This window comes from Nannobrachium achirus (assembly GCF_963921795.1).
Source record: "Nannobrachium achirus genome assembly, chromosome: 18".
Lineage (NCBI taxonomy): Eukaryota > Metazoa > Chordata > Actinopteri > Myctophiformes > Myctophidae > Nannobrachium > Nannobrachium achirus.
This window is the reverse complement of record NC_137825.1, coordinates 8,530,322-8,556,781: the sequence shown is the minus strand read 5'-3', so window position 1 is coordinate 8,556,781 and position 26,460 is coordinate 8,530,322. Positions and strand designations below refer to the sequence as shown.

Sequence of the window (26,460 nt, the reverse complement as noted above, 5' to 3'; positions counted from 1 at the left end):
TCCCCAGATCACAGTTAAGTGACTTAAAGGAGTAGTTCACCTCCAAAATGACTTTTTTTCCCCAATGATTACTCACGCCATGGAGACTTGAGTTCAATAATATTTGTTTGTATTTGTCGAATTCCTAAGACAATCATTTTGATAATAGAAGATAGAAAAAAAGTCATTTTAAAAAGTCATTTTAAGACAGTTTTAATACCTCAAAAAGGGAGGAAGAAAGAAAAGAACATTGGCCAAATTGGTCTCACAACTAGAAGGTCCTGAAGGTCTTAATTAATGTGTTCACAAGGTGACTTGTTTATATAAAGTTAGGTGCAGTAATCCTGGTATCAATAATGCCTCCCCCTGGCCAGCCGGGGCGCTTGATGGAAGGGAAAGGAACTGGTTGGAATAACGTGTTCCTTCCACGCGCTACGTCCATCTCGGTGAAATCCCCCCAGTCAGGTGAAAAGAAACAACTTGGACTACTCATGCATAGAAGGAAGCATGAGGTCAGTCCATAAGTCTCCCCAGGCGCGACAGAGGGAGAGCAGAGCCCAGGATTACATAGGCAATTGGCACTGGGTGAAAATGGGTTGCAAAATCGTGGGATAAAAATTATTAAAAAAAAAAAAAGTTAGGTGGCAGCTACTGAAAGAAATGCTGATATTGATACCGATACGCTTGTACCTTTACTCGAGTACATTTTGAATTCCAGACTTTTTACTTGTAAGAGTGTTTCTACACTGCAGTATTGATACTTTTACTTAAGTAAAAGTACTACTTCTTCCACCACTGGACATACAAGGTTTCCGAACCGACAGCGACGATAACCATCAGCATTCACCAGTCTCATATTCGGCCTCTCAACTTATCACTATTCAGCTATCTCAACCATATCTACCCCTCCCCTCCCTCCCATGTAAACACAAGCCACCAACACACAGAGAGAGAGAGAGAGAGAGAGAGAGGGGAGGGCGGGGTACACCAGACCTGATCCTGTTACCCATTTGATTTAACACGGCCAGGCCTTCTTAGTCCATTGGTAAATAATTGACTGTTGGGGCTGCCAGGAAATCTAATAGAAAAACTATTACTGTGGCCGCCTCCGCAGATGGACCCACCCCGGAGACACCGCCTCCACATGGGCAGGACACATGTACCACCGGGTTGCCAGGTCTGATTATTATAAGCCACTTTGGGCTTGTTTTCCTCTAAAGGCTTGTAGACATCGGTAGTGGAGAGGAGTTTTGGGCTTCAAGGAGTAGTTCACCCCCCAAATTATTATTTTTCTATTGATTACTCATGCCATTCCTAAGACCAAAATGTGATAACAATAAATTTACCCCCATTCGTTCCGGATGGGGACCCGTTTCGAAACGGGTCCCCATCCGGAATCAATGGGGGTAAATTTACTCGAATCAAATTGTTGTCTTAGGAATGTGACAAAAACCAAAAAATATTATTGAACTCTTGTCTCCATGGCATGAGTAATCAATAGAAAAAATGTAATTTGGGGGGTGAACTACTCCTTTAATAACAATAATGACTACAACTGCACTCTGTCGAGGTGCCAACTTGCTCCTCGTGCACAAGTATACTAGTGCGCCTGCAGAGCGCGCCATGAGGTGCGGTCCCTCTTTGGCTGTTAACTGTTCTGCTGCCGTTGACAATCCTCACCGTCATTGAAAGGGTTAAAACCATGGTGCCGTTGACGGTGAGGACTGTCAATCTTACTGTATTTACTGTAAAAGTATAATTACTTACAGTACACCGCTCCGCTCCCGCCCGCATCGGTAATGTCCGCGATTTGTTTACAACGCACGTTGTGCGTGCACGCGAAGTGAAGGTCCGCCATAGTAAATCCATTGAGAGGCCCATAAAGAGACTTCATTTATTCAAAAAGAGACATTTTGAGCCAAAGAGTGGGCTGATTCCTGTACAAAATTCACTCGGCTGGGCGCAGACATGTTTCTCTTCTGGACCCACACTGTCATGTGACTAGATGACGTAATCGTTGCCGTCAAGTGATAATCCAAAAACACAACAACAACCCCCTTCCGGCCCTTCAAAATAATAGCGGCGGCCTACGGAGGAAACGGCGCGGCACCAAGGCACCAAGCAAACTTCAGATTAAAAGGTAGTAATTGTGTTAATGATGACGTTGCCAGAAATGCTGGTCCCTGATTTGGCTACGGGCTTAAACAAAGGACACTGACATACATATGCAGCCGAACGCAGTACTTGCACGCTCTGCTGTCTCAAATAATAACAGCTCATATTCATATAGCACTTTTCTAAGTATCCAAAGTCACTTTAGATAAAGAAAAGGAAAGAACCAGCTTTATAATGAAGGGGAAAAAAAGAAGAAATGAGAAGTTGCCTATTTGGGCTTTGGGTTTCCTAATGGTGTATAAACCCATGGTTCTCAAATATTTTCTTGTCAAGACGCCAAACTGTATTGTAATGTTCAACCGAAATTGCTGCAAAATACTGAAAATAGGCTTCATTCACATTCTGTAGAAACCCATGGCGTGACGCTCGTTTTCATAGGGTTAACCTGGTTACTTATTTCTCTCGCAGCATCTGAGAACCTGGCAACACTGCTCATGGAAGGAGAGGGCGACCGTTAATGGGAACGAATGTGCGATCGATAGCGTCCAGCGCCGGCCGCGTTGGCGTGAGCTATGTTGTAGGACCACCACCGCGATATGAAGATAATTATTATATGTTGTAGGACCACCACGGCCATATGAAGATAATTACAATGGCCTTTTTCTCCTCTTATGGTGTCCCACACTCTCCATCAGAGGTAATGTACAGCACAGGAGAGAGGAAGTTAATAGGGGACGCTGTCTTTTAACCCATTAACACCTGACAAATACCTAAAACCGTCTACTACATCCTAATGGTTTTCTGAAAGACCTACATTTCTATATCAGTGGTGCTCAATCTTTTTAAAGTCCACCTCAATGTATGTTGTTCCGGGGACCCCCGGAAGCAAATATCTGAGTTACAAGATTTGCACGCATTAATGTGCAGTCAGTGCCGCGCTATAAGCTTGTATATCTGCTATTTTTCAATAGCTAAAGTTTAAAATAAAGGTTAAGGTGGTTAAAATGCAAAGTCACACGACGGATGTGTTAGGGTCTAAATGGGTTAATGTGCTGAAGCCTTCGTGTTCCTCTGGGGTTAATACAGTATACAGTCCAGTACAACACTGGACACACACTGGGCTTTCATGGTGGGATGTGCATCTGGACAATTAACCAAAAAAATATATATATATTATTTTTTGCCATAGACAAAAATGTAAACAATCTCCAAATACAAATTAGAAAATACAAGCTCACAAAAATATTGCATCGTGATGCATTGTGAGTTTGTGCATTGCCTATATTTGCCATTTGTCATATACAACAAAGTGTATGTGGCTGTAAGGTAAGTCTCATGGGAGAAGTGATGACTACTGTACCTACGCCTCTGGGTTAGGGTTTTTAGGGCTGTTTTGAAGGAGGCCAGCGAGCTACATGTTTTTAGGGAAATAGTCTAGGAATTCCACACTTGAGTGGCAGTGTTGTAAAATGAGAATGTTCCCATATCTGAGCTATAGGTTTGTATTCCTCAGATGGTTGTGTGCGCTCCCTCTGGTGTTGTAGCTGTGGGTGTCTCTAAACTAAAGCCTCGATCAGAGTCGCCCCCGCGGTGGAAGGCTATCCACCGCGGTGTAGTCTTTTTGGGTCATGAAACTACAACATTACGTCATTCCGAGTCCCGACACATCTCTCTGTTTTTACTTTCAGACAGATAGGCTCTTCACCCCGTTCACTGATTGGTCGACCTGGACCAGTCAGTCACGGTGAATAGGACTCCACCGTGACTGACTATGATGGCCTTCACTTATTTTCTGACTTGAGGTGGAAAGCTTTCCACCTAAAATTTGCAGTGGATAGCTCTTCACCGCAGATTCTGATCGAGGCTTTACTGTACAACTGTACAGTACAGACCCCCTGGAGCATAGATGGGCAACTGGCGGCCCGGGGGCCACATGCGGCCCCCACCTTCACTTAATGCGGCCCTCAGGTTCATACCAGAATACTGATATATTATTGATTTCAGCTGTTAAAATTCCAAACAAGACCTGCTTTAATTCCGTCGGCCTATATTAGTAGCTTAATGACTGGTATAGTAGTATTAAAATGTATTTTTTTATGTCCAATGTATTTGTATTTAGGTTCATAAAGTTAACACGAGTATATAACTAAATGAGTTTGAAATGAAATCAAAATGTTAGATTTCAGGATTCCAATAAAAACATAACAAAAAATAATTCAGGATTCCAATTCAAAAGAAGCAAAAATAGCCGATCTACAAGCTCAAAACGAATCGCTATTTTTTTTGCTATTTTTGCTTCTTTTGTATGAGATACTAGAATGACAAAGTAGAATATGCAATGTGGCCCTCTGGAGTGAAGGTGGAAATATAGCGGCCCTCGCCATCATCAAAGTTGCCCACCCCTGCCCTGGAGGGACCCCGGTCAATGGATTATAAAGGGTGTTTAGAGTGGTTCAAACATCTCCCACAGAGGAGGGAGGGAGGGAGGGAGGACACAGAGACATGGCTGCTGGCTGGCTCTGACCACAGCACCCTGATGCTAACTGAACCTGCTGTATTTGACTGTAACAAGAGTGTGATGCTGCTGGATAACTGGAACTAGTTTAACCCATTTAGGCCTAGAATTGTTGAATGCTTTAACCAGTGAAAAATAGCAGATATACAAGTTCACAGCGCGGCACCGAGTGCCGCGCTGCGAGCTTGTAGATCTGCTATTTTTTTTAAAAGTCGTGAAAATGTGGGCAAATCTTTGAATATCATGTATTTTCAAAGCGAACGTTCGTAACTCAAATTTTGCTTCTGGGTGGTCCGTGGAACTAAATATTTTGAGATGCGGGTCCGTGGCCAAATAAATATAATTTTGGGGGTCCTTCACATGAAAAGGTTTGAGAACCACTGACACAGTAGTCTCTCAAGAACAGACTAACTGAGCTCCAGTTAAGTGAAAAGGACCTTTTCATTGACGATAGCTGGCCAGATAGAAACACAGGTTTTTTTTTTTTTTTAAAACCTTAGAAGGATTCAAAAGACACTTATAGAATCGAGTCAACATTCAAATTTTCACGATTTTTCAAAAATAGCAGATCTACAAGCTCGCAGCGCGGCACTCGGTGCAGCGCTGTGAGCTTGTATATCTGCTATTTTTCAATAGTTAAAGCATAAAATAATGATACACAATAATGTGTACCACGTTCTGAATGGTTTAAAGTACTACCCAGAGTTGTGGAGCTCTTAAGGGATTTATTTTCATTTCCTCCCCCAGGACAGAACAACCATCACCACCAACACAGGAGTGAACATCAAGCAGAACCTAGGCAGGAGGATGAGACGGTCTAGGAAGCCAGGTGGTATCGAGGTTGGTTTCATCTCAGGATAACATTTATATATATATAAAAAAAGGTTATTTTTATTTTGTAATGACTTTGTTTTCCACGTAGGTGTAGTTTTAATTAGCCTTTAAGGTATATGTGTTAGTGGTGGAAAATAAAATAGATTACTAGATTAATCATAATGCAGATAAGATGATATAATGTAAGTACATTAATCGGTTTTCATTATGGATCACTAGAAAGCACTTTGTTTTTTTAATCACACAGTGAGGGGTAAAAGAATCATGCATTAGAATCAAGATGCATCGTGATCGAATCGTAGCCCTTTGAATCAGAATCAAATCGTCAGGTACAGTACCTAGAGATTTCCGCCCCTAATGTGCATGTGTCTGATTGTGTGATAAAGTTAACATGAGTATAACTAAATGCGTTTGAAATTAAATCGAAATGTTACATTTCAGGATCCCAATTAAAAAAAAAAAAAGTAATTCAGGATTCCAATTCAAAAGAAGCAAAAATAGCAGATCCACAAGCTCAAAACGCATCGCAGCGCGATGCGTTTTGAGCTTGTAGATCTGCTATTTTTGCTTTCTTTTGCATGAGATACCAGAATGACAAAGTATAGGACGTAGCAATATGCAATGTGGCCCTCTGGAGTGAAGGTGGAAATATAGTGGCCCTCGCCATCATCAAAGTTGCCCGCCCCTGCTCTACATCTTTAAGAATAATGTCCTGCGTTTCCCCCTAACATCAATGTCAACATGGTGACCACACATCACTCTCAAAATGATATTTCACAGCAGCCATCTTCACCACGCATTAGTGTGTGTGCGTGTGTGTGTGTGTGTGTGTGTGCGTGTGTGTGTGCGTGCGTGCGTGCGTGCGTGCGTGCGTGCGTGTGTGCGTGTGCGTGTGTGTGTGTGTGCGTGCGTGCGTGTGTGTGTGCGCGTTTGCGTGCGTGCGTGCCATCTTATTTTACGGCTCATGACACCACAGTATGGATATTTTTCCCAACCTGTCAGTGTTTCATCTTTGTTTTAACCCATTTAGGGCCTAGAATTATTGAATGCTTTAACCAGTGAAAAATAGCAGATAAACAAGCTCACAGCGCGGCACCGAGTGCCGCGCTGCGAGCTTGTAGATCTGCTATTTTTGAAAAAGTCGTGAAAATGTGTGCAAATCTTTGAATATAATATGTATTTTCAAAGTGAACGTTTGTAACTCAAATTTTGCTTCTGGGTGGTCCCTGGAACTAGATATTTTGAAATGGGGGTCCGTGGCCAAATAAATATCATTTTGGGGGTCCTTCACATGAAAAGGTTTGAGCACCACTGACACAGTAGTCTCTCAAGAACAGACTAACTGAGCTCCAGTTAAGTGAAAAGGACCTTTTCTTTGACGATGGCTGGCCAGATTGCTGACAAAGAAACATAGGTTTTTTTCAAAAAATCTTAGAAGGATTCAAAAGACACTTATAGAATCGGGTCAAAATTCTAATTTTCACGATTTTTCAAAAATAGCAGATCTACAAGCTCGTGTATATCTGCTATTTTTTTATATTTAAAGCATAAAATATTGCGTCATAATGTGTTCAGGCCTAAATGTTTTAACACACCTCCAGATAAGTGATAGCTGTGGCAGGTTCTTACAGGCGTGCTACACTGTAAACAGTGAAATGCTGCTTCACTGTCTGCCGGCTAAAAGAAGAAACACAGCTGTGTGTGCTTATGCAGATTCATTACTGCATATTAATACTGTTAATTGTAATAAATTACACTGTCTCTTTTATAATGATAAAATGTAGCACGATTATGGATTCAAGCCCATTTCACATTTTCTCATGACCACTTGTCTTAAAACCTATAAACTTTGTAGTACATGAAATGCGGATGTACAAGCTCAAAACCTTCAAAAGCAACACGACGCATTGTAAGCTTGGACATCGAATTTCTTTTGCAGAATCTCGCGATTTTTGTGTATGTTTGCTTACTTTGACATTCCCAGAATAGGGATGCTAATATAAGGTTGTGCAGTGTGAGTGTGGTGCACTCAAAATAATCCAAATCCCACTGAAAAAGTAGGTTCATTGGCAAACAAACTGTTTGCAAAAAAAAAAAAAAAAAAAAAGATACTAAATATTGTAACCAATCCTCACAAGCCACACAATCTTCCCAACATTCTGAGAAATCCAAATTAACCATCTAGATCTAGAGATCTGGCACCACGTCCGCAAGATCTGCCATCAGACAGTGCCCTCCACTTTTTCAATGTTATACCTCTAGGAGGAGGAGGAGAAGGAGAATGATGATAATAACAATAATGGACTGCATTTTATAGCACTTTTCTAAGCAAGTTGCGAACTCAAAGCGCTTTACAACGGTCCACTCATTCATACATTGGGAAGTGAAGCGGTGAACAGTCAACGCCAGCTTCCTCACTTCCCACATTCACACATCAACGGTGGCAACTGGCGAGCGTGGCCAAATTCAAATCATTTTTTTGGGGGGTCCTTGACATGAAAAGGTTTGAGCATCACTGACATAGAAACATAAGTTTCTTGCACACATTTTCACAATTTTTCAAAAATAGCAGATCTATATCTGCTATTTTTCAATAGTTAACATTCATGGGGGGCCCACAGTGAATCCTTGTACCCAGGGCCCAGAATTTGGTGTGACGCCCCTGGGGGAGGTATCTAGCTTTTTATATCTGTGGCCCTACCTCCTGAGCCAGAGCCACCCAGGAGAATAAGAAGAACAACAACAACAACAACAAGTCATAGAGACAGAGGTCCTCACCTGGATCTTGATAGGCCATGAGAAGTTGCTGACGTAGACGTAGAAGGTGATGTTGGGGTTGGACCTGAAGGTGAACTTCTCACAGGAGAAGCTCTCCTTGTACTCCTTGATGTTGGTCTTGGAGACGATGGGAACCTCCTCTCCTGAGATGGTCCCAGCTGTAGTTAGGAGAGGAACACATAGGGGTTAATTCTGAGCACGTTCTGAGCACGTTCTGAGCACGTTCTGAGCACGTTTTCACACAGCAAAGCTCCGAGGGTGCTTACTCAGTTATTCGTTATGTGAAAGTCTTATTATGACTATGTCATCTGACATCATACACCTTTTATGCCCATACATGGAGATCCATTTCTGTAGAACCAGCCACACACATAATGGGCTGTCTAGGCCATCTGTCTTGGCCCTATATGGATTCTGTTGGTGTGGTATGTGGCCGATGTGGCCTCCATATATGGGCATTCCCATATGAAGTCCTGTTAGATATGGGCTTATATTGATGACATCAGGGCATAAAAGGGATTCTGTTAGTGTGACATCACAGTGAAGACAGAGCGTGATGTCAGAGCGGCAAACCCATTCTGTTAACAGTTTTACTGCCAGCCCATTTCAGTGTTTTTTTACGACCACAAAAAAACGCTGTTTACACATCTATCCGTTCTGTCCATTCTTTTCAGTACCCTGGGTGACGTTAAATTCCACCATAGTTACACTCATACAACCATTCTAACAAAATGAGCAAATAGCTACTTTTGCGTCGGGCGCTCCACGCACGCGCTCCGTGCATGTGCTGAAAATCCGACTTACGGGTGAGGAGGAAAGTGTGTTTTTATGTATAATGCATTCTAACCAGAATCACAACAAGGCAGACCCAGAATGGATCGTGCACTTCCCCGTTTTCGTTCAGTCACATGATCTGCCACTGGAGGCAAGCGTTTAGGTTCCGTGCGGAACCCTTGTTTGTTAAATCGGCAAAAATAATGTATTTTGAGTTGTTTTATAACAAAAATAGCCTATTCTCGTCAACCTTCGTCTGTGGCTTGGTTGCCTAATTAATAATTCTCGTCAATCTACCTCTGTGGCTTTGAAAGAGTTAAGAGTGGCTCTCCTGACATCACAGTGATGTCAGAGCATGATGTCAGTGCGACAAACCCACAGACCTGTGATGTCACAGTGATGTGTCAGGGGAACCACAGTGTCAGGCGTGACCTACAGAGATACGCGGACAAGATGTGCCGGTTTTCATAGTTAACTGTGACCTACAGTCGCAAAATAAAGTTCAAAGTCCAAGACTGCATTTAATTAATAGAGGCCGGGGGTTGATTATATTTTGTCATAAATATGTTATCGTAGATAATAATTACATTTAATTAGCCTTCAAAAGTCAATGTCAATCTGGTTAGAGTCACATTAACATGATATTCAGCAGAAAATGGCTCCAACGATAAAGTAATAAAAACGTTATTATTATAACTTTTTTTTTCTCACCAATTCAATATGCCACGGCTGAAATATCAATTTGAGATAGAGTGGCGTTTTAACCCATTTAGGTCTAGAATTATTGAATGCTTTAACCAGTGAAAAATAGCAGATATACAAGCTCACAGCGCAGCACCGAGTGCCGCGCTGCGAGCTTGTAGATCTGCTATTTTTGAAAAAGTCGTGAAAATGTGTGCAAATCTTTGAATATATGTATTTTCAAAGCAAACGTTTGTAACTCAAATTTTGCTTCTGGGTGGTCCCTGGAACTAAATATTTTGAGATGGGGGTCCGTGGCCAAATACACATCATTTTTGGGGTCCTTCACATGAAAAGGTTTTAGAACCACTGACATAGTAGTCTCTGAAGAACAGACTAACTGAGCTCCATTTAAGCGAAAAGGACCTTTTCTTTGACGATGGCTGGCCAGATTGCTGACATAGAAACATAGGTTTAAAAAAAAAATAATAATAAATAAAAAACCTTAGAAGGATTCAAAAGACACTTATAGAATCGGGTCAAAATTCTAATTTTCACGATTTTTCAAAAATAGCAGATCTACAAGCTCGCAGCGCGGCACAGATACTTAATAGTTTATATCTGCTATTTTTCAATAGTTAAATAATGATACACAATACTGTGTACCCGTTCTGAATGGGTTAAAAGCACCACTCGATAAACGCTCCGGAAAAGAAGACGAGCGCACAAAGAAGGGGCGACGGCCCCCTCATTGTCCGTCTCTCCAAAACGTTTTTTCTTATTTCCTCCTTTCAAGGCCAGAGCGTCTCTCTCTGTCTCTCTCTGTCTCTCTCTGTCTCTCTCTCTCTCTCTCTCTCTCTCTCTCTCTCTCTCTCTCTCTCTCTCTCTCTCTCTCTCTCTCTCTCTCTCTCTCTCTCTCTCTCTCTCTCTCTCTCTCTCTCTCTGACATCGACATTCCAACCCACGGCTCTGAAACAAAAGCGCTGAAAATGACAGCTGGAGAGCGGGCCTACGTGAGCGCTCTTATCTTAATTGAAATCACTCCGCACGACGTCCCCCCCTCTCCCCCGACGTCCCCCTCCTTCTCCGCCAGCCCCCCGAAGACGCCGGGCTCGGACTTGTCGATTGTTGAAGGGTCCCTCCGGTCCCCCCCCCCTCCACCAGACTGAAAGTATCTTTGTGGGCAAAAAACTGACTTCAAATATTAATGACAGCACACCAAGCGAAAGGTCGAGGTGGCGGAAGGGGGCGCGCGGCGGCAGTTTAACGGGCAGGAGAAAATGTCAATGTCGTGCAGAGGGGGGAGGGGGGAAGGCCTGACTTTTGGGAGGACGACTATGTGCGTGCGTTTTGGATGGTGATAAATAACAGGACACAGAACGATGATCGCGGTGTCCTTGGCCAGTGGTTTGGTTACCCAAACTTTTCTGGCTCAAGAACCAAAAGGCCTGCACACTTAGCCAGTGTTTCTCAACCACTGTGCCTGGGGACCTTTGGTGTGCCCCTGAGAAGGGTCAAGTGTGCCCCTTGAAACTGCTTGAAAGCCAGTATTGTATTTATCATTTTAAAAATGATTTAAACTAGTGAAAACAGCCGATCTACAAGCACGTTGTGTGCTTGTAGATCTGCTGTTTTCACTACTGTTGTGCGAGGGTTTAAGTGGTACCGGATATACAGCTCAGCAACTAAAAGGTGAATTGATCCCAGTGCATGACGGAGGACGATGATATAACGATAAATTAAATCTCCACGATACGATTATTGTGAGTGTTTTTTAATCACGATAAACGGTAATATCACTTATCGTCCCATCCCTCGTTCGGAGTGAATGTAAGAATGAATGAGAAGAGTTTTACCGGTGGAGCCCACAGACCAGGTGATGTTGAGGTTGAAGTTGTTGGATGCATTGATGGACATGTCCAGGTTCTTGTTGGCCTGCAGGGGGAGACAAAACCACCAACAACTCATGAGTTTCATTGAGCACGGAGGAAGAGGCTGTGACGTCACTGGACTCAGCCGCCTCCGTCACACAACAGTGTCACGCAGAAATAGAGAAAATAGCCAACCTAAATGGTAAATGGTGCATTTATGTACTGCAGGGTTCCCCAATTAGTTTTCCCCAAGGGCCGAATTATGTCTAGCGTACCAAGCCGAGGGCCACAACATTGCAGGGGGCGACGGTGGCGTTCCCGCTACTCCAGCAACAGTTTTCGTTCTGAAAATCTTGTCCAAGTCGTGTCCAAAACCGTTCGTTTTTAAAAATGATTTAAACTAGTGAAAATAGCCGATCTACAAGCACACAACTCACACACAATTCACTCTACCTGTTCATTTGCAGTGTTCCTAGTGTGTTCACTGTACCTGTTCATTTGCAGTGTTCCTAGTGTGTTCACTCTACCTGTTCAGGAGAGGCCATGAAGTTGATGGCTGTGTAGTGATGGTCGTCCTCCTGGACCAGGCTGAAGGTGAACTGGTAGTCGATCAGCAGGTTGTCTGAAAACAAAAAGAGAAAGAAAAATACAGTCAAAACATGTTCAAACATCATTGTTGTGGCGGTGATAGTTTTACTGTTGTTGTTATTCACTGCTGTCAGTCAGAAACCTCTTATCTCCATATTCTAACTTGTTGTAGTTTTTATTCTCATAGATTAACGCCCTACTTGCATGATCACACTACAACGTCACACGAAAGCAATTCGATTTTGGGTGATTTTATTGATTTATGCATTGATATTGAGGACAGTAGACTGACAGGAAATGGGGAGAGATGGGGAGTGACACACAGCAAAGGTCGCCGGGATGGGGATTCAAACCCACGGCATGCTGTCAGGCATCAGAGCCTATGCGGTATGTGCCTGGACAGTGACGTAATTGCTTGCATCTCTCTCTCTCTTTTGGTCCACGACCCAGACATGGGTCCCAACCCACTGTTTGGGAAACTGCACCCTCCCCCGGGACAATGGCTCAGGGGTAGAGAAACCGTCTTTAGAACACGGAGGGTTCCCGAAGGTTTCCCAGTTCGATCCCGAGCTCCCCCCAGAGTTAGTGTGGAAGAGTCCTTGAGCAAGACTCTGAACCCCTAGTTGCTCCCGGTGAGCAGGTTGGTGTGAATGGGTGAATGTAATGCACTATTTATGTAAAGTGCCTTGGATAAAGGCGCTATATAAAGGCACCATTTACAAGGGTGTTGGTCGGCAGTAGCCTGATTTCAGACTCTGCGCTGGGGCTTGAGTCTGAAGTTGTCTCCATTCTATTTGATTGAAAAGGGGAGGGGATTTAAAATTTGAAATTCCCAATCACAAGAGATCTGGTGGGAGGGGTTGTGTTTGACTTTTGCACACAAAACATTCCCTCCTCCCCCTCCCCTCTATGACATGCACACAACAGGTCATTGTCTTTGATGTTTCATTGATTAGAGAGAATCACTAACGAGCTATCGACACTTGTAGTTGCAGCTCTTCTGAAGATCAAAGGAGGCAATTAAGAACGCTGGTGAGCCACCCCTCCCTCCACTGTTTCTGTTGATTTTCAAAAGTTAGACGCACCCCTCCTCCGTATTGCATTGATTTCATTGGTCGGTAGGCCAAGATACCGTATCAAGAGACGCGTCATATGACACATCCAGACCAAGAGATGCAGTTCACTCAGAGAGTGGGTGGGTCTATTGGCTGGAGCCAGGCTAGGTCGGCAGCGACAGTCACTTAAAAAAATAACTCTAAACACAAACTGTCTGAATGACAATGACAAAACAAACTAGTGTCCTCAGCCAGAGAGCTGTGTTTGTTTACGTGCACAGAGCACACTTCACTTCTTTGGTTCTTGACTGTGTGTTGGCCTTTTAGACTACACTGATTGCACACCAAGAGAGAGAGAGAGAGAAAAAAAATAAGAAGTCTCGGGGCTTTGGAGAATGGAGATTAGCTCTAAATTAGTCTGCAGCCGGCTCCAGCGACACTCCACTAATTTGCCTCCTGGAGGCGGAGGCTCAATGGCATACCTGTGGAAGAGAATGAAAGTCCTTGGACTGGATGGCTTTTCTAAACCATTAGGGCTGGGAAAGCCTCTGTCACTTTGATTTTAACCACTTTTAACCATACACTTACGCTATTCAAAAAAGTAGCAGATATACAAGCTTACAGTGCGTGCTGCCAGCATGACAACTTGTGACTAACCGATTCTATGAATGTCTTGTAAATCCTTCTAAGGTTTTTGAAAAACACATGTTTCTATGTCAGTGGATCTCAGACATTTTCATGTCAAGGTCCCCTAGAATTAAATGCATGTGGCCACCGACCCCCATCTCAAAATATAATGTATCAGGGACCTCACAGAAGCAAATATTCAAGTTACAAATGTTGTACATATATTCGCTTTACATAATATACATTCAAAGATTTGAATACTCAGTGCCGCCCTGTGAGCCCTTAGATCTGCTTTTCTTTAATAGTAAAAGCATAAAATAATAGTTAAAGTGGTTCAAATCGGGGGCGCCCGCTGGCCTGGTGGTCAAGGCGCGCACCATATACTAGGCTATGATGCCTGCTGGCGTCCCCAGTTCGATTCCCGATCCGGACGACCTTTGCCACATGTCATTCCCCATCTCTCTCCCCATTTCCTGTCAGTCTACTGTCCTATCGAATAAAGGCATAAAAAAAAGCCCAAAAACAAATCTTTAAAAAAAAAAGTGGTTCAAATCACTTCAAATCTGAAGAGTGACACGGATGCGTTTCCAGGTCTTAACAGATTAAACGGGCGGCGAGGGTCAGAGTCTACGATAACACCACTTATAAAACGGTTAACGGTGGCGGGAGCACGTCCTCTGCTGCAGCACCGGACAAGGCAGACTGGCGGAGGTTAGAGCGACATTGTCTTTTGTCTCTGGCGCTCATTAACATGGGAGGCATGGTAGACGCTGTCTCTTGTCTCTGGTAGGGGTGGGCGACATGGTGATAAATATCGCTGAGACGATACAATGTCTCCACGATATGTATTTTCAGAGATATCGTATATATTGTGATAGAATGAGGGAGCCTTATAGAAAAATCCTGTTGAATTGTTAACTCTTCTAGTGCCTATCCCGAACTAGTTCGGCACAATTTGTCGACTAGGGACGCAATTTGGAGTGCCGATCCCGAACCAAAGTGATTTTTGGTTCATCTGTATGCTGTCACCCTGTCGCTACAATAAATGAACGTGCAGACCAGTTGAGTGCTCCATCTTTTATTTGGGTAGTCATTTTTGAAGTGCCCAGGTAATGTCTTTTTGATATAGTTTGTCCTTGTTGAGCACCGACGAGTCCTTCTACCAATAACTGCTGGCTGAAGCGCGCAGACATCTCCTACATCTTTAGAGGGGTCTCGCAACACTCTCCGACCAGGCATTCTCCTACACCAGACCAGAGTAATGCTGTTAATGCTGTTGTTATGTTGAGGCAAGCTACTTCCTGAGAAGACGGAAAGACGCACTGTGATTGGCCGGCAGTGTATGATCTGCGCTGTGATTGGCCGGTAGGGAGACACGTATACAGAATGATGCAGTTGTGTAATTTTGCCGGGAAAAACAGTCCCGGTCACGGCCACACAGGCTCAGTAGAACACATATAAAGAAAAGGCAAATTAATGGAGTGGGTGTTCTAAAACTTTAGCGATTTAATAGTTAGGATAATTTTAAGATTTGTTTTATTAAAAAAGTTACATAGTATAGCTTTAAGTAACTTGAAAAATAACCATAAAAACCAACATGAAAAAGAATCGTGATGAGATTGTGTATCGTGATACAGCTTGGAAAGAAATATTGTGCTATTGTATTTTTCCATATCGCCCACCCCTAGTCTTTCAGCGCTCATTGAGATGGGAGACATGGCAGACATTGTCTTCTGTCTCTCCTGCTCATTGAGATGGGAGACATGGCAGACATTGTCTTCTGTCTCTCCTGCTCATTGAGATGGGAGACATGGCAGACATTGTCTTCTGTCTCTCCTGCTCATTGAGATGGGAGACATGGCAGACATTGTCTTCTGTCTCTCCAGCTCATTGTCATGGGAGGCATGACGGCAGCTAGCCTTCCCATCGGGGGGCAGAAAAACACCGGTGACAGGTCCTGCTTGTCATCTCAGTAACAGGAGCAACATAACAACAATGAGGACATTTTAGGACAATGACAATAAAGGACTTTATTATAGAGTGAAGGAGGCTTGGTGGGTAGATATACTGTGATGCTGAAACTTTGTTTTTTTACAACAAGGGTTCATATGTTAGATTGTAATTAGAGGAAAGAAAAGATGAGTTTTAAAATGTTTTAATTTACTGTTTTCTATTTCTATTGTTAGTGATTTTAGTGTTTTGATTTCAGTAGGTGGGGGCATGCGTACAAGTGGCTAAATATGACTTTTTAGACACAATAAGCCGGCAATGTCTTTGTTACAATTTACACCAGCCTCTATAAATCACATCTGCCCATGAAAGATTGTGGTGCATCTTGGGATTGGGCTTATAGACGGGTTTCTGGTCCACGTTACACTGATAAAACTAGATGCGTGCGCAGGGTCTGTACCAAAATTAGCCAATGAAACCAGCGCTCCCCAAAACAACAGGTTTGGGGATTGGACGGAATTGATTACATGATACAGTCACCTGTGCATTTAGTCTCAATGTTTGTAAACAAGAAACCCGTCTATAGTGTCTCAAAATACATATTTAGCCACTTGCATGCATGCCCCCAAAATCACTAAATTGACAGAATGAAGTAAATGAAAACATTTTAACACTCATATTTTCTTTTCTCTAATCTAAAATATGAACCCTTGTTGTAAAAAAAACAAAGTTGTCCTTTAAAGGAGTAGTTCGCCCCAACATGACTTTTTTTCTATTGATTACTCACGCCATGGAAAGTCCAGTTCAATAATATCTTTGTTTTTTGTCGCATTCCGAAGACAATCATTTAATTACGAAAAATGCGGGTCCCCATCCGGAATCAAAGGGGGTAAATTTACTATAATACATTTTTTTGTCTTAGGATTTGGACAAATACAAAAAATATATCAGTGAACTCAAGTCTCCATGGCGTGAGTAATCAATAGGAAAAAAGTCATGTTGGGGTGAACTACTCCTTTAAGAGAGAGTGAGGGGAGGAGGATTTGGAAACTAAGCTCGCTAACAGCCCTCCCTCCCTCCGTCTCAATCTCAGTCCTGATGATCTTGACATTTCGACGAGTGTCATGCCGTCACCGCCTCGGTGCCAAAGTGCACCATCTGCTCATGTGATGAGCAGGGGGACGGGTTGCGAGGGGAGAGGGAGAAAGTAAAGTGCATATACTGTAGTGTAGAACAACTAACACACCCTAATGGCGATCAGCGACCGTCAGGTCGACAGATACTTCTAAATACGGCACAGACTTGTCGTCATCGCAGTCGGTACGTAAGATCCGAGGGACAATGTGGGGGATAACTTCCTCTTACAGCGCTTGGTGTACTTGTTGTCCTGGTGAAAGTTGTTGCTGCTTTCACACTCACTCACAAAGCTCTGTGCCGCCTCCCCGTGGCTTTCAGAGACGTGACAGGACTTGAGCGTGACATGAGGCGTGACTGACTGACTCACGGACATGAGGTGGAAGTTTTGATACTAACTGGTCCCCGATTGTCGGGGACCAGTTAGTATCGGAGTCTAAAGGCTCCGATACACCACTGTTCTATTTCCCAGGCTTCGTCGCGCTGTGAAAAATGTCTGCAGCAAGTCCGCAACCGGTGTGTGTTGCCCTTAATCAACCCTTGTGGAGTCCTTTTCGTGGCCCACCCATCTGACCTCAGACAGACACGCTTCTGGAAAGCTCTGTCTCCTACAGATTCACACCCGTAAAAATGCACTGAACGAAAATGAAATCTAAGTTTTGCTTTGTCCATAACAATGCACACAACTAGGATATGAGGGGAAAAGTGGTGTGTGTGTGTGCATGCGTGTGTGAGTCTGTGAGTGCGTGCGTGCGTCTCGTGCGTGCTACTCACAGTAACAGGTTCCTCGCAGTGGGTTCCCAAGGTAACGGTTTTCAGAGTCACATCTACAGAGGGAGAGAAAACAACACGGAGGCTTCACAATCACAATCCATTTCATAGGTAGCTTTACAGTCACATCACTCTGTACAGGCCTAGAGAAGCACATGGTTGATTTATCCTTTTCCAAAATCTTTATCCCACGTTTTTGTAACCCTAGGGGACACGGGGAGAACATGCAAACTCCACACAGAAAGGCCCTTTAAACCCCATCTAGGGGGTGGGAACTGATGCAGCGGAAGAGAGAACTCCCCCCCCCCAGCACCCCACATGCAACAAGGAAAGGTATAAAGCAGGGGTCTTCAACATGGGGTCCGGGACCGCTAGGGGGTCCTCAGAGTTACTACAGGGGGTCCTCCAAATCTTTGTGTGATAGAATTATTTTTTTTTTTTCTAGCTTCCATATTCTGAGAACTTTAGCCAAAAATAGCAGCTTGTAGATCGGCTATTTGCTGAAAAAAGCTTTGGTGTAGAGGGGAAAAAGAGCAGACTAAATACAGAGTAAAAGGTCAAGTTTATTAAGTATTGACGGTTCTAGTGGTTAAATATCTGAAAACATGAATCCACAATACACTGATGATCGTGCTGTCGAACAATGAAACTATATGGAATCTATGAACAGGTTGTGGGGGTCTCTGCTTCATCTCTCTCTGCTCGCTGAAAAGCTTACAGCGATGCATGTTGACCACAACATCGTGGCCTGGATTACAGACTACCTGACCCTGAGGCCACAGTATGTCCGGTTACAAGGCTGCCGCTCTGACGTGCTCATGGGAAGTACAGGAGTACCCCAGGGAACTGTGCTCTCACCCTTTCTGTTCACTATTTACACCTCTGACTTCAGCTTCAGAACGAGAACATGCCACCTTCAGAAGTTTTCTGATGACTCATCGATCGTTGGATGCATCACCGACGACAACGATGAGGAGTATAGAGGTGTGGTGGAGAACTTCATCAGTTGGGCAGAACAAAATCACCTGCTGCTGAACATCAGGAAGACTAAAGAGCTGGTGATTGATGCCAGAAAGAGCAAGAAGAAGACCCCAGTACCCATCACCATCCAGGGGGAAGAGGTGGAGATTGTGGACACATATAAGTTCCTAGGCGTTCACCTGAACAAAGATCTGGACTGGAGAAACAACACAGAGGCTGTTTACAAAAAGGGACAGAGCAGACTGTACCTCCTGAGGAGGCTCAAATCCTTTAATGTGTGTAGCAGACTTTTGTATATGTTCTACCAGTCTGTTGTATCCAGCATTGTGCTTTATGCAGTGGTATGCTGGGGAGGTGGCATTAAGGCCTGGGAGCTGAACAAGCTAAATAGAACCATCAAGGAGGCCAGCTCAGTGGTTGGCCTCCGAATCGAAGGGCTGCAGTCAGTGGCTGAGAGGAGGATCAGGGACAAACTGAACTCCATCATGGTTAACCCCTCCCATCCTCTCTATGGTGATCTGCAGGAAAGGGCGAGCACCTTTAGCCAGAGGCTCACCCTCCCTCCGAAAATGCATACGGAGAGATACAGACTCTCTTTCTTTCCAACTGCCATCAGACTGTACAATGATGACTTATAAGAACTTTCTCCCTCATGTACAGTATTGTCGATCAGGACCTTGTGTGTTTGTGTCCTTGGTGTCTGTTGTGTTACTGTTGTCTAGTTGTTTTTTATGTATTTTTCACACTATGCTGCTGAAACGTCATAATTTCCCCTAGGGGATTAATAAAGTATATCTCATCTCATCTCATCTCTCTCAACGAAAGGGTCCTTGGCCTTAGAAAGTTGAAGACCCCGGGTATAAAGCACTATTATTTCACATGCTGTACAGTACGTAGATCCACTTCAGGTGAAAATCCAGATATGAAGTATGAATATAATCTACATGAGGGCAGGCACTCCTGCACAGGGAGAGACGAGGCAGACATACAGTACAGTACATAAACGTACACGGACGGAGACCATGTTGACAGCCGACACGGTGATAGCGAGACAGAGAGCTTCTTATCAGCCAAATGGCAGCACTATTAGCATTGGTTTCTCCTGTTGTCTGCCTGCGGGAGCCTCCATCATCACCAAGCCTGTCTGAGTAGCAGATAATTGGCTTGCTTTATGAAAAGTTAATTAGAACACATTCTTCTCTTTGCTTATCGTGCTGGTGCACGGTGCGCTGGCCGCAACGTCACCCGCTGGGTGTCAGAGGGCACACTCTCAGGTGAGTTTTATAGAACGGCACAGGGGTTCTGATAGGAGTCCTTTGCGGATGATTACAAGTTAGGCCAGTTCTTGTTGAAAGGTAAATGGTGCATTCAAGGCTCTTTACATAGATTGTACATTCACCCATTCACACACACATTCATACACCGATAGCAGAGGAAACCATCCATGGTGATACACCATGAAATTTCACTTTTCCTATTTTAAAACCGTTTTTAGGGTCCCACTAGCACCTTCTATCCTCACAAAGTCCCATTTCAGACCGTTGTGTCTTTCTCTGGTTTTGGGAAGGTGGAGGTTAAAAGCATCCCACGGGTTCTCAAAATAGGCTGTCCAGATTTGCAGCCGTCGATGACGTCATCGACGGCCAAAGAAAAACAGCAAAAAACAGCAGATTCAAAGTAGCAGATCTAGCCTGCAAGCTCTGGCGAGGAGACCGATTGACCCGCACACTGCCACTTGTCCGCTTCAGAGAGTTTATATTATTAATATAAATACATTAATAATTAATAAACTCTCTGAAACGTACAAGTGGCAGTGTGCGGGTCAATCTGTCCACTCGTCAGATCTCCTCCTAATGCCTTGTTACCCACGCACCTGCTAGAGAGGAACGGGGTGTTTTCGAAAGCCTTCTCTTCATAAAGAGCTTTGGATGAAATACAGAAGAAGGAGCCTCCTTTAGCCAGGGTAACATCCAGTATGGCTGCGAGGGCTCTGCGGAGCGGAGCGCAGGGATCAAAGGGAAAGCATGGCAGGTGTGTTGATAGAGGTAAACAGCTCATGGAAGCAGGGCCTGTGGCGGCAGCAGCAGCAGCAGCAGCGCATGCAGCAGGGAAGCATGCAGCCATCCTTCCATCCATGTGGAACACACAGGCCCTGTGGGGCCTTTTCCTTATTCTGGATTATTACTATTACTTATCAGGGACAAACAGCACGAACATGGCCGGCAGATTCACTAGACGGGTCTGGTGCAGTAACGTTATGTTCACTTGGATGTTTGCTAAAAAATAAAACTGCATCTGTGTTGTTGAAAGCTGCTCTATGTGACTTTCCTGTTCTCTACCACGGATTGGCACCCGGTTGCTTGCGCAAGAGCTGAACGTTTCACCATTGAGCTAATAGAGCCATGCTAGCTCTGGTCTATAGCGTTAGTGGAGTTCTCCCTGACGCTATGTTCCTATACCTCCGTATTCCTTGGCAAAACTGGAAGACCCGCTCGTCTGGTCCGAATATAACGAATATATAACGTTTCGTGTCGCCTGTTCGATTCCCGATCTGGATGACCTTGGCCACATGTCGCTCCCCATCTCTCTCTCTGTTTCCTGTCAGTCTACTGTCCTATCTAATAAAGGCATAAAAGCCCAAAAACAAATCTTAAAAAAAAAAAGTTCACAATGCGTCAACCATGCAAGGCACCAACCTGCTCATTAGGAGCAACTAGGGGTTCAGAGTCTTGCTTAAGGACTCTTCCACACAAACTCTGGGGGATCCCGGATTGGAACTAGGAACCCTTTGGGAACCCTCTGTGTTCTAATGACAGTTTCTCTACCCCTGAGCGAATGCCGCCCCTTGTTTTGAGCTTGTAGACTGGCGATGTACTACCACGTATAAGTTGTAAAGAAACTGTGTTTTATTTTTTAGATAAAACCGTTTATCAATGGGAGTTCCGTGGCCTATTAATGCATCAAACTGGGAGGTCTTTGAAATAAAAAATAAAATAAAAATAAAAGATGCCCATGGTCCATCTCCTCCTCCTCCTCCTCAGAAGCGGTGTTGTGCCGACGCGGCACATTCTGCCCGTCCAGCGCTCGCTCTCTCTCTCTCTCTCGCTCTCTCTCTCTCTCTCTCTATCTGTCTGTTGGAGAGGATGGAATGGACACTGGAGTGTTTTTAATACCACTAATGGTGCACGAGTTATGGAGGGGTCATCCGCTGCCGTCAGCGCATACAAGCACGCACGATGTGCGCACGCGCGCACACACACACACACACACGCACACACACACGCACACACTAGTCATTTCCCCGTTCTCCCTTTAAAGTGCCTCCCACTCCCATGTACCAAGACCAAAAACACAGAGTCTGCACATTACACCGCCCGTGTGTGTGTGTGTGTGTGTGTGTGTGTGTGTGTGTGTGTGTGTGTGTGTGTGTGTGTGTGTGTGTGCGCGCGCAGTCTGCGCACGCTAGCCACTGACGCAGCAGATATCCACAACATGACCATCTCTAGATTTCAAGTTTTCTCCACTCTTCACTGCCAGGCTCGGTTTATCCCTGTTCAGTCAACAGCTGTTCAAAAATACCATACGTTTCCTGACAAACCAGTGCACACTTATTTGATGTCTTAATCGGATGAACGATAACAGACCTAACAGTGTAAATCTTTATTATAAAATAACTAAATAAAGGACATAACCACTTGTGCAGTCTAGCCACCACCACCAACTGGGGACTCTGCCCTCCACTCCCTCCAATGCAGCATCAGTGCTGTTAGCTCCTGCTGTCGCACCGCAGTGTATCTACGTAGGTGGTGCACCTCTTAACCCCTGCTAGCTGTGCATTGGTTCAACTCCCAGTGTCAGACTGGTCCCCGTTGCCTTGACAAAATCACCCATCCAGCCTCATCCTTCTCTCTCTCTCTCTCTGACCTTGACCGTCACCAACGGGAGGCCTCCATAGAGCTCCACGTTTCGTGTGATAGTGCAGTGGTTCTCAACCTTTTCAGGCTGCGACCCCCAAAATAATCTTATTTTAACTGGGGACCCCCCCACCCTGACGAGCACTGAGAGTTGAGGCATTATATTTTGTATAACATGGTTCTATTTGGAAAATAGCCGATCTACATGCTCACAACGCCTCGCGTTGCGAGGCGTTGTGAGCATGTAGATCGGCTATTTTCACAATTTCTGCCTCTGATATTTGACAATTTGGCCAATGTTTAATTTGTCATTGTAGAGGTGTTAAAAAGTCCTTATATTGTCACAGAAATGTGCAGAGACCCTCTATACACTTAAACTTTACGTTGGCTTGTTTACTGTTGAGTGAGAAAACAATGTTGCACATTAAGGTAATCGTCTGGGGACCCCCCAAAATAATTTGGGGAACGTCCTGGGGGGTCCCGACCCACAGGTTGAGAACCACTGTGATAGTGGACCGTAGCACTGATTCGGGCAGGTCCCGGGAAAGACACGCTGTGATTGGCCAGAGACACTTCGACTGATTTTTCACCCCCAAAACATGATTTACTAAGGGGGGGGGCGTAACTGGAAGGGTGCTGAGTGGGCTCAAGCAGACTTTGTAACGCCCTAACGGACGACTGCAGCAAAAACAAGGACGAATTGACTTGATTTAACAGAATGTTTGTCTGGAAGCAGAAGCTCCAAGCTGGCGTTCAAAGACCCTCAAAGTTCAATGTTAATGTTAGACTTGTGAAGCCATCAGCGCCGCTGACCTTTTCCCATGCAGCCGCCGGTCTATGATTACGGGCGTGATGGGGGGGAGGGGGGGGGGGGGGGAGGGGGGGGCGGGAGGGGGGGAGAGAGAGAGGAGAGAGAGAGTGAGAGAGAGAGAGAGAGAGAGAGAGAGAGAGAGAGAGAGAGAGAGAGAGAGAGACACAGAGAGAGAGAGAGAGAGAGACACACAGAGAGAGAGAGAGAGAGAGAGAGAGAGAGAGAGAGAGAGAGAGAGAGAGAGACACAGAGAGAGAGAGAGAGAGAGAGAGAGAGAGAGAGCTTACTTCCCAGGACTGTAAAAGCCAACATCAGAATCACACAAACTGCTAAAGCATTATTTAATGCTTTAGCTATTGAAAAATAGCAGATATACAAGCTCACAGCGCGGCACCGAGTGCCGCGCTGCGAGCTTGTAGATCTGCTATTTTTGAAAAAAACGTGAAAATGTGTGCAAATCTTTGAATAAATATATTTTTAAAGCGAACATTTGTAACTCATTTTTCTTCTGGGGGGTCCCTGGAACTAGATATTTTGAGATGGGGGTCCGTGGCCAAATACATATAATTTTGGGGGTCCTGCACATGAAAAGGTTTGAGAACCACTGACATAGTAGTCTCTCAAGAACAGACTAACTGAGCTCCAGTTAAAGTGAAAAGGACCTTTTCTTTGACGATGGCTGGCCAGATTGCCGACATAGAAACATAGGGTTTTTCAAAAAATCTTAGAAGGATTCAAAAGACACTTATAGAATCGGGAAGAAATTCTAATTTTCACGATTTTTCAAAAAATAGCAGATCTACAAGCTCGCAGCGCGGCACTCAGTGCCGCGCTGTGAGCTTGTATATCTGCTATTTTTCAATAGTTAAAGCATAAAATAATGATACACAATATAGTGTACCCGTTCTAAATGAAGTGATGCGTTGCAACGCAGGTCGAACATGTGGATTGGTGCTTCCAGGTTTGTTGATTAAAAAGCAGATTTTACTCATCATAACCCATGCAGAGTACAGTTACATCCCATAATGTTCAGTAATGTCTACGTCGCCGTCTTATTTTCACACTTATCGTGTGCATCGCGTGACGTGTGCAGCCACAAAAAAAGAATCAGTCCGATACACAGAGTGGAATATATTGGTGGTCGGGCTAAGGGCAGCAAACATGATAATTAGAAGCAAATGTTCAAACCAATTTACTTTGTAGTTTTGTATCGGCGTGTTTTAATGATGACTCCACCAGGCACAGTGTGCCGTTTACGAGGTTAGATAGGAAAGCAGGGGAGGACAGAGAGAACTGAAGAAAACGTGAAGGGAGGGCAAAGGAGAGAGCGAGAGAGAGAGAGAGAGAGAGAGAGAGAAAAAAGGAGCTCCTTCAAAGCGGTGACATTTTCACATTAATTGCGAATAAAACCAACAGGATCCCATGCAGGCAGATGTCATGGTGACATGGGTCTCTATCAGAGGGGAGGGGGCAGATGGAACAGAACGCCCTGCTAGCTGGTGGTTAACGCTGAATCAGGGGTCTTCAACGGGGGGTCCGGGACCCCTAGGTGTCCTCAGAGTTACTACCTCTGTGTTATAGCAACTTAATTTTTTTTACATGAACCACTTGGACCCAACAGCGTCCAAATTCTGAGGAGAACTTTAGCCAAAAAAATAGCAGATCTATGAGCTGGCACTGCGAGGCATTGTGAGCTTGTAGATCGTCTATTTTCAGAAAAGAGGTTTTCTGGAGAGGGAAGAAAGAGCAGACAGAAAGTACAGAATGAAAGGTCCAGTTTACAAAGTAACGTGGTTTAAGTGAAATTACACTTTAAAATCAATCCAAAATACAGTGATGATCGTGATGTCAAACTATGGAACGAATGGAATGTATGGAAACATTTCATAGCAGGGATCCCTGCTTCATCGTTCTCTCAAGCGATCCTTGGCCTGAAAATCGTTGAAGACCCCTTCACTATTTAAAATGTAGCAGAGCGAAAGTCATCAGCTTGCACAAAACACAGAAAAACTAAAAAATGTACTTAAATACAGTAATCTAAGTAAATATACTCAGTTAACATCATGTTCAACACAGTCACCAGTCACCGACAGCCTTCCGTCATTTCCCATTTACTGGGGCGTGGTCCACCCACCCAAATATGGTCATCTCCCATTTACTGGCAGTGTGGTCCGCCCACCCAAATATGGTCATCTCCCATTTACTGGCGGCGTGGTCAGCCCTCCCCAAATATGGTCATTTCCCATTTACTGGCAGTGTGGTCAGCCCTCCCCAAATATGGTCATTTCCCATTTACTGGCGACATGGTCCGCCCCCGCCCAAATATGTCACCAGGAAACACTCCCACTCCCTCCCTCCCCTCCTGTGGATCCAATTACTGAGATTAGCCACTTTAACCTGCTAATCAGAAACCCTACACTGCTCCTCAGCCACACACAGAGACAGTCAGACCTCTTAGTCTGCTTCAGTCATCATGCTTTAATCTGGCACCACCATGACCCGCTCTGTAAAATAATATTTTATAAAAGCAGAGCTTTATGGTAATGCACTGCATTTATATGTACAGTATATATATATATATTGCCTTTCTAGTCTTTTCAGTGTTTCTAGTTCTATGACACTTTGACCCTCTGCACTAGACTAAATACTTTAAACTAGCGACAGAACACCTACAGTATTCATACAGTACGGTTTACTAATATAATAAAATCGAGTGTAAAGTCCAGTCAAGGGAGGAAATATTGACATCTTCTGGGTCATAAATGAGAAGCGCAGCGTGTTAATTGACTTCCTTGAGGGCTTCATTTTAACTATTTTTTGAATATTCAAAATTGTCTGAAAATTCAAGTTCAAAATTCCAACACAGAAATGCATTGCTATTTTTGTAATACTTTGAGAGTGTATTTTCTAAAGCATACAGCACACCACCACTGTAGTTAATCAATCACCTGACCAACCACCACTGGAAGCCACAGTACCCACATTATAGAGAGCTGTTTTAGGCCATGGCTACACAGAGCTGGATATTTCATATATCCTGTTTTTTCAGATATCCACATAGAAAAATATCTAGGTCCACACA

The 26,460-nt window shown here is 44.1% G+C and overlaps 1 protein-coding gene across 1 annotated transcript in view; it reads right to left on the bottom strand.

Annotated features, from left to right (window-relative positions):
• The window catches only part of LOC308303581 (attractin-like protein 1), a 179,494-nt gene that overhangs the window by 74,619 nt on the left and 78,415 nt on the right, over nt 1-26,460 (bottom strand). Inside the window, exons 22-25 of the mRNA XM_080747989.1 lie at nt 17,676-17,728; nt 12,075-12,169; nt 11,533-11,611; nt 8,222-8,379 (exon numbers count right to left, since the gene is read on the bottom strand). Of these exons, the coding sequence (XP_080604115.1) occupies nt 8,222-8,379; nt 11,533-11,611; nt 12,075-12,169; nt 17,676-17,728 (385 nt within the window). The remainder of the gene's footprint in view (nt 1-8,221; nt 8,380-11,532; nt 11,612-12,074; nt 12,170-17,675; nt 17,729-26,460) is intronic.